This window comes from Chinchilla lanigera, unplaced genomic scaffold (genome assembly GCF_000276665.1).
Source record: "Chinchilla lanigera isolate Chin_1 unplaced genomic scaffold, ChiLan1.0 scaffold00025, whole genome shotgun sequence".
NCBI classification, from domain to species: Eukaryota; Metazoa; Chordata; class Mammalia; order Rodentia; family Chinchillidae; genus Chinchilla; species Chinchilla lanigera.
The window spans coordinates 21,891,290-21,900,884 of NW_004955426.1; the positions used below are offsets into that span (position 1 = coordinate 21,891,290).

At 36.7% G+C, this 9,595-nt stretch overlaps 1 protein-coding gene across 3 annotated transcripts in view; it reads right to left on the reverse strand.

The window, feature by feature from the left end:
• The window catches only part of LOC102014378 (chromosome unknown open reading frame, human C5orf42), a gene marked incomplete at its 5' end in the record, with an annotated part of 124,014 nt that overhangs the window by 23,414 nt on the left and 91,005 nt on the right, over positions 1-9,595 (reverse strand). For 2 of the 3 annotated variants that reach the window (XM_013514958.1, XM_013514957.1), the window contains 4 exon segments: positions 3,108-3,273; positions 5,971-6,102; positions 6,615-6,645; positions 8,839-9,015. In XM_013514958.1, the coding sequence (XP_013370412.1) occupies positions 3,108-3,273; positions 5,971-6,102; positions 6,615-6,645; positions 8,839-9,015 (506 nt within the window). 3 annotated transcript variants of the gene reach the window in all.

Below are 9,595 nucleotides of genomic sequence, written 5' to 3' on the forward strand. Positions count from 1 at the left end.
ATTGAAATGAACAGTTAATGCTCACAATTTTTTATGTTCTGATCAACTTTGCATGCTTCTGTCTGGTGGTCTGAGCAACTGATTTGAAGGTAACAATATACAACGGAATTACAACAGTGAACTCCTACCACCTTGTCTACTGGAACTCTGTATTATTTCTAAGGTTTTATTGAAGAATTATTTTCTTATTCTCTTTAATGGTTTGAGCAATCTTTCATTCTTACATCTGATAATCTGAGCAATGTAGTTGAGGATAGCGATATGAACGTAACAACCACTGTTGATTTGTATTAATTTATCTTGAGGCCCTGTATCACTTTGAATGTTTTTGCTTTGATTTGTTTATGTTCGTGATACTAGTATGCTGCTACTGTTCAATTTTTTTGTTTGTTTCTCATGTACTAGTCTCTTTAAAATAAAATTTAAAAAAATTTATAACACAACTTGTGGCAGTAGCTAATATATCAAAGGGGCATCTATAGACATTATGAAATAAAATGAAATAAAATGAAGCATTCTCAACATTGGAACAACAAAATATTTTTATTCCCTCCTAAGAGAGTTGAAAAATTAAATTCTAGGTAAACATTCTTAAAAATAAAACATAAAGAAATCTATTTAAAAATGTTCATGCCCCTGTATCACTCTGAATGTTTTTGCTTTGATTTGTTTATGTTCGTAATACTAGTATGCTGCTACTGTTCTATTTTTTTGTTTGTTTGTTTCTCATATACTACTCTCTTTAAAAAAAAAAAAAAAGAATTATTGTTGTAGGGGTAAAGATGTAGCTCAGTGGAAAAGCACTTGCCTACCCATTCAGCAGAAGAAGGTCTAATCTTGTGCTGCCTGGGGCATAAAGGACTCAACAATCCTTTGGCGATCTACTGAGGAGACCTACTGGGGCTCTCAGCCTGTACTAGGAATGCCTTAGCTGTTTATTGGGCCTTGACCCACATCCTGTCAGTGGTGTGAACTGACCTTCTCTGTGAGCACAAAGGAGAAAAACAGCAAGCTGTGCTACTCTGACAATGAATATGCCGGCAGGCTGGCACATTGCAAGTTACAGGGAGGAGTCAACACAGCTGATATCCAGCTGTTTACCTGGGCATATACTATACATAACAGGAGGCAGATCTATCTTCTATTACCCTAATTGCTTGCTTCTGTGTCTAAGTAAATAAAAGCCAAATGCTCAGGGCTCTTTGTGCACTAGAGGCAAGAACCCTCTGGCCCCTCTTTCAACATTATCTATGCCTTGTCTCTCATCTTCGTTTGCCCCCCAGTTGGGGATAAACTTGTAGGCTGCTTCCTACACTTTCATACATAATTACGTTTATAAAAAAGAGTACCCAGAAATATATTCACTTTCTGAAGGTACTAACGAGTAGTCTCAAGGTCTTGCTGATTTCTGATAGAAATTCACATGAAAATTTTAATTACATTAACCCCTCATTAATCCCATACCTTCACCCCAATAGAAGCTAAAACTCTGTAATCTTTAGAATGACATTGATTAGCCCAGTGGTTTCCTTTCTAACACCTACCAATCAATGAATTCTGCCGCGTTGCCCTGGCTGAGAAAGTTTTCCATGTACACTTTTGTTTTTCTTTTGCTGACTGGCTTGGCTCCTCTCCACTGTGAAACTCCCCATTGCTTACCCAGTACACCTTTCACCCAGGCGGACTTTCCCCAGTCAAGTCCCTGTTAGGGCGCCACTCGTAGGAAACAGCATATGAGTTTATCACTGACAGGGTGAGTGAGGATGAAAGACAAGACACAGATAATTTTGAAAGAGGGGCCAGGGGGCTCTTGCCTGTTGTGCACGAAGAGCTCTAAGCATGTGCTTACCTCACTTATATTTACTTAGACGTAGGAGCAAGCAATTAGGGTAGCAGGAGATACACCTGCCTCCTATTATCAATAGTGCATGCCCAGGGTAAACAACCAGATCCCAGCCTTATTGACTCTTCCCTGGAACTTGCAATGTACCAGCATGCATGCATGTTCATTGCTAGGGAAGCACAGTTGCTGTTTTTCTCTTTTGTGCTTGCAGAGAAGGTCAGTTAGGCCTTGATCCTCATGATCTGGTCTTATACATGAAAGTATACATACAAGTCAAAACAATTATCTTTTCCCTCCCTTTCTTTCTCTTTTTCTCTTTCTCTTTTTTGGTAATGAAGATTATACCCAGGGCCTTCAACTTGTAAGGCAAGTGGTTTTCCACTGAGCTACATCTTCACCCCTACAACAATAATTCTTTTTTTTTTTAAAGAGAGTAGTACATGAGAAACAAACAAAAAAATAGAACAGTAGCAGCATACTTGTATTATGAGATAAACTGTAATCTATTTATAATCTAAATGTAAATTTTATAGCAATGTTTTCTCTATTTTTTTTTTTTTGCGGGGAGGGGACTGGGAATTGAACTCAGGATCTTACATTTGTCAAGCAGGTGTTATGCCTCTGAGCTATATTCCCTGAACCCTTATAGTAATGTTATTAACAAAATAACACTACTTTTTTAATCCATTAAAGAAAAGAAATACTCCTGACTTGGTCCTGAGATGTCCATATTCAGGGCTCAGTAATTAAATGCTGACATTTAAAAAAAAAAAGCATCAAAAAAAAAAAAAAAAAGAAATCTCACATACACCTAAGTGCCACTGCTCTGCTGGAACATGATTAGACCATAATTTTTATTTTTTGTATTCTTTGTAGATAACTTATAGATAGTAAATCAAGTTTTGAAAATGCTTTAAATAAACACACAGTTGTTCACTTAACCCCATTGATTCTCACTGAAAATTAAAGAAATAACTGGTCTCCCAATCCTTCAACCTCCTTATTTGGTTAAAATGCTACAGCCATAATTAAACAGAAGGAAACAAACAACTGAAGATCATTCAGTAAACATAGTGTACACAATATCCTGTACATGGCTGTTAAAATGATTTCTTAACCTTTTCTGACTTATGTAAAATGTTGACTGTTCTATCTGCCAATAAAAAAAGGCACTGAAGCTATGTTAAATTTTTTGTGAATACTGGCTAGGAAAAACTACATATACCCTGTGTCAATTCCATTACTCTTGATATTGCAGACTTACTGGATTCCCTCTGGGGCAGAAAGGACTGTGCTCTTGCCCCCTCTTTTCTGCTAGCTGATTTAAATATTCTGCCATTCTTTCTTTTCTTTTTCTTTTCATCCAAACTCGAATTTCTCTTCTTTCCTTCTCAGTTCTTTGTGGACATCTGCCAGAGGAACGTGGAATCCTGAAAAATTTAACATTTAAGGCATTATTTGCTTTTAAATTTGTGTGTAGATGAGAAGTATCATGACTAAATAAAACTATTCATTAGAAAGGTTTTGTTGCATCAGAGAAGGTAGTGTACACTTATAGTCTAGTCAGCTTGCTCCAATCTGTTCCCTGAACTCCAAAGAAAATGGTGTCAGAGGGGTACCAACAACTTCTCTAACATTTGCTTTAAATTCTTTCCATCTTTAAACTCTCCTGCCTTATGTCTTACCTTTCCTTAATTCTCAAAACCCTATACAGCCTCATACATTAGTTCCCTTCTCTGTTCATGACTTTGGTATTAATATGGTCTGTTTTGAACTTGCTTATTTATGATCTATTCCCTAGACTATCTCAATCACTTCGAAAACTTATACACAGAGGTGACTTGAGCTGTCCTGCATCTACCCCCATCTTCAGGTCCATATCACACTTCCCATTGACTGGCTGAGATAATGACTACACTGGGCAGGAATGCTGTGACTGGCCTATCTCTGCAAAGTCTGTGGGTGACACAGGCTTGAGGCCTTGTCCTCAACCTGGATGAAATGTTCTTAGAACTATGTTATATCTTGAGACCCTCTCTTCCTAACTCTTTCCTTCTCTCTTTTCTCACAGCCATGTGCCCAAGAAATCTCTTGTACATCAATCCCATCTTGGCTTCTGCTTATCAGCAGGTCTAAACTAATGCAAGTGGTACTACTAGGGACCTGAGAAAATGGGTGCTTGGAGATGGGCACTGGGGGCAGATGCAACGCCCAATGTGTGAAGAAGACACCATGTGAGATAAAAGGTGGGTCACAGATACACAAGGTGCTTTCCTCTGAACATTACCTTTCCTTCTCAGAGTCTGGGTCATAGAATATGCCAGGCAGTACCCCCAATAAAACCAACAAGAATCTAATATGTTTGCCTAGTGGACATTGCACATGGGTTGTCATAACTTGCTACTAGGTTAGGTGTGTCTGCTGACTGGGAAGGGATTCTGGGAAGCCTATGCCTACTTTCCCCTGGACCTTTGCTGATTTTGCTTTGATCCCTTTTGCTAGGATACATTATAGCTACAAGTATGACTACAGTATATGCTAAATTTTGTGAACTGTCCTAGCAAAATGATGCCCCTAGCAGTGATCTTGGGGATCTCTCAGCAAAAAGTCAGATCCACATCAGCACTGCATTCTGATAGCTGGTCCCCACCCTGTATGGCTCCCTCTCTTTTCCTTTACAGGCATTTCTCTAAATAAAGATCTTGTTCATCTAAATCCCATCTTAGCATCAGTTTTTCAAAGGACTTTAAGTTGATGTATTACTAGCTGAATAGTCTCCTGGTATGTCTTAAATCACATTCTTCAACTTGCTAAAGAAATCACCATCAATTTAGTCATCCAAAAAAATTTGTCACTGTCCCCTTCTGACAGACTATAGCATTTCCTCAGCCCTGTGACCTGCACTCTCCACTCTGAGCACCTCATCTCTGACTCCAGAAGTAAAGTCTTTGAACTGGTTCCTGGTTGAGGCTGAGACCCTTGCTGACTCCCCTGCTGCCTGCCAATGAGGTACGCAGCAAGTGCCTCTGCTCCCCATCCTGGCTTGTCCCACTCTCCTTTCCACGCACAAACTCTAGCCACATCTAACTCCTGTTCTCACCATCATCATAACTTTGCATATGATATTCTGTCTGACTGAAATATCCTTCTTTCCAGGTATCAGTCATTAACACACTCAAACTTCTACTGATCTTTTGAGATACACATCAAATTTCTGAACTGGTAAAGCTGCTTTCTCTGACTTTCTTCCCATAGCACACTCATATAACTTGGTCTTAACAGTTTTTCTCCATTTTTATTCTAACTTTTGACATTTCATAGACTACTGGTGAAATAGTTATAGCATGATCATTAACTTCAGGGAAAAGAAGAACAACAGAGTTCACTATGTGCACTAGTTTTACAAAGTTAGGATTTTCACGGTCTTAATACAAGGTCATAAATATAGCTGATAAATTCCACTAATTAAACAGAAATATTCTTTCATCTTTTTTTGATGCACTATTTTCAGGTAATACCCCTGTGACTTTATAGTACACTACATTTTCATTAAGACAGTAAGTAGAATTTAACTAGGAAATAGATAAATCCCATAAGTTGAGTATATCAGCAAACCAAGAGGTAGATAAATTTTCAGGGAAGCATGAATAGAAGAGTCAGCCTGCATTCTATTCAGGAAGAGTTGTAAGGAGACTTATTTTGATGTAATAGCCCACAGGAAGGCTATTATAAATATATCCCAAGGGTTAATATTTACAATAAAGCATGGGGAGCGAAAATATTCATTAGGTCTAATAAGCAATAGGATTAACTATATGTTGTACTTCCAGAGTGATGAGACCTAGGGAAAATTTGTAGGATATAGATGGGCTATATTAGCTGAGTAAGTCAGCTATACATTGTTGCATAAGCTTCACATTTGTTTCATAAAAATTACACTAAAATGTAGCAAATTTTAAACATTCTTGAACTAGAAACATTTTAAGTGGGTTGAAAATGAATTATTTAGTAGCTAGGGGTGCAGCTCAGTGGTGGGGCATGTGCTTAGCATTCACAAGGCCAGAGGTTCTATCCTCGGTACCCCAAAACAAAATCAAATGATGAAATGAAATATCTTCAGTGATTACCTGGAGATACTCCTAGCTTGTTGTTCTGTTAAGCCAAGTTCTCTACTGGAAACACCACAGTCAGTTATGAGATCGTCAACAATGTCTGCAATATCAGTCAATCCAGTGATCTGGAGTGGATCTACTGAAACACTTCAATTACAATGTAATTTGAGAATTAGAAGTCACCATCTAATGTAACTTAATTACATTAATCAAAAATGAACATGCAAACCTAGACCTTTAAGAGCATGAATGTGAAAGTGGTACACATATATCTACTCTCCTATTTCTGTAATTGTTATCTCTCAGAGGAAAAGCATACTCATCAGTAATTGATTTCTTAGGTGCTTTAAAAAAACGTTAGGCCCATGAGAAGACCTGTGTGAGTCTTGCCTGCTGAAATTTAATGAATATTTAGTAAAACAAAATGTAGCAAATATAGTCTATAGCTCTGTAATTACCTATGTTATAACAGCAAGGGATGAAACATAAATGTATTTTAGTTTCTTAAAACACTACATTCCCAGTCGAAATTTATTATATTCCTTAAAACAAAAAATATGTGTAATCTAAAAGTTCACATTCATAATGACAAAATCTCTAGAATACATATTTATGTCTAAATTTAAGTAAGGTAATGAATTAATTATTCAAATATCTACCTCTCAAATGCTTCATCACTGTTCTTCATACCTTAAAAAAAGGAACATTATTATTACTAAAAAATTAGGACAGTGTTTTTTTTGTTTTTTTTTTTTTTAGGACAGTGTTTTAACTTTCAATTATTAATCAAATTTAGAAATTATATAACCTGAAATTGAAATATTTTTAAACCCAAATTTAAAGATATGTATGTACAGCATGTTTGGCCTCCTCTTAAATACAGTTTGGTAGTAAATATTATCTGTTTTGAGATTATATTTCTATCCTGTATAGTCTATAGAATATATTTCAGAAGTACAACACTTCTGTGCTTAGAAGATAGTGTTATAGCTTATATCTAGATGTCCTCCCACAGCCTCATGTGGTCACAGGTAGGGCTTTTTAGAAGTGGCTGGATCAAGGTCGTATGAATGTGGATTAGGGGTGTGATACTGGGATTAAGAGTGTGAGGTACTGGATTAGTCTACTAATTTATTTACCATAGTTTGTGGTGTAGATAATGGAAGCCCCACTCTGGATATGGGTGGCACCACCCAAAAGGGTTTTTTTCCCTCTTTTTAAGACAGGGTCTTGCTATGCAGTTCAGGCTGGCCTTGAGCTCACTTTGTAGCCCAGGCTGGTCTCAAACTTGCAATGATCCTCCTGCCTCAGCCTCCCGAGTGCTGGGATTAGAGACGTGCACCACCATGCCCAGCATCTTTTTTTCTGAGACAAGATCTCATTATGCAGTTCAGGCTAGCTCTAAACTTACTATGTGGCCCAAACTGACTTTGAACTCTCTGCAATCCTCCTGCCTCAGCCTCCCAAGTGCTGGGATTACAGGTGTGTGCCACCAAACCCAGCCATATTATTGTTAAAAAAAGCCTCTAGCTGGGTTTGTAATTCCAGCACTCAGGAGGCTGAGGCAGGAGGACTGCCATGAATTTGAGGCCAGCCTGAACTATATAGTGTGATACTATCTCAAAAAAAGAAAAAAAAAGAAACAAAAGCCTTAACTACTGAAAAAAAATGAGAATGATGAGTATAGATTAATAAAAAAATGTGATTAGTAAGAAATAGTGTTCTTGCATCAAACAGCAGTAAATGCTACATTAAATACCTCTAAAAGTAGTTACACAGGGAGAGTCTATTATTATTTCATTTCAAACCACTTTTGGAACTCTTCTTTTATGACTGCCTACACAGATGATTTATACAATATAATTGATCATTGTTATTCCTTGATAGCTCTGATTCCTTACCTTTAATTCTAAACATTGACAGCCTGGTTATTTACTTCATATATCAGCAGAGCTCTGAATATATTATGGTTGCTAGTAAAAATTAAATATATCCTCAGTGAATAAATTATTTGCCACTAAGAATATTCAGAGAAACGCACTAAAAAATGGAAGTTAATTGCGAAAGAGGAAAATCTAGGCTATTTTTTATCATTAAAGCAAAAATACAACACATTTTTCTAAGTTGCCAACTTTGGAGAAAACACCCATTAGATGATCTAGGTATCTTCACTTTATAAAAATATGATTTCTTTTTAGGTTTGTACTCCTACACTGACTCACAGAGAAAAATATTTTATCTACTTTTATATGGGTTACAAGGAAAATGCCCTATTATTCATATGACAAATCTGTATTCATTAGTACTAAAGAATGCTACTTTTAATTGCTGCTTCCAGTAAACCTAAGTTTCAGTATTCTTAACCATAACACTTATTTTTTTTTGTTTGGTTGTTTTGTTTTTGGTACTGGGAATCGAACTCATGACCTCAGGCTTGCCAGGCAAGTGCTTATGCCACTGAGCTACATCCCCGGCCCAGTATTCAGGGATAATAACTGCATCTTCTTCATAAGTCAGGATTAAACAAGGGTCTACACAAACAAAAGAGTCAAGTTTCACATGTGATAGAGACTCAATCTGTAATTTGTTTTCTAGTTAAAATTTAAAGTCCTGATAATTGGTAGGGTTTGAATATCTCAATTTCCATAAAAATCAAACACAGTAATTCCAGTTGCTATATATTTAGCACTAACATGTTACACAGATATATAATACATGGTTGAAGTATACTTTATAACTTTCCTTTCTCTGAAATATTACAAAATGACTTCATAAATCCTTCATTAGTATATTTCCAGGAGATATAGTTCACTAAAGTAATAATGGAAGGCAAGAATATATATATAGATAGATAGATAGATGAAAAAATCCAAAGAACAATACCAGGAGAAGTAATATTCTGGTCACTGTAAAGACTGAGAGCTGAATCAGCAGAAGGGAACACACAGGCTTTCTGACTAGAATGATTTTCTGTTACTGAAAATTCAGCTTCTGAAGTCTTCTCTTTGTCAGTTTGATCTTCCTCATCCATATGAGTCAGGAAATTCACTAATCCAGAGCATATAATACAATGGAAAGAAAATAGTGAAAAACAGTTATGGAAAAAACTGTAACAACTGTTAATATTTCCACATGACAACACAGACATACTAGAAGTTTGCAACTATGCAGGGCCACTGGTGGTGCATGCTTGTAATCCCAGCACTTGGGAGGCTGAGGCAAGAGGATCCAAGCAAGTTAGAGGCCAGCCTGGGCTACACAGTGAGTTCAAGTCCAACCTGAACTATATACAGAGAACCTGTTTCAAGAAAACCCCCTAAATAATAATAATAATTTTTAAAAAAGAACAAAAGGAGTTTGTAACATATTTTTTTCTGATAGTTTTTCTACCGTATAATAAAATAATTTACTCTGAAATTTAAAATGAAAACTCTCATAGTACCAAAAAAAGAAAAAAAAAAAAAAAAACAACTTTTAAGAAAGCATAAGCCAGGCATGGTGGCACACGCCTGTAATCTCAGCACTTGGAAGGCTGAGGCAGAAGGACTGCTGTGAGTTTGAGGTCAGCCTGGGCTACAAAGTGAGTTTGAGGGCAGCCTGAACTGCACAGTAAAACCCTGTCTCAAAAAGACAGGAAAAA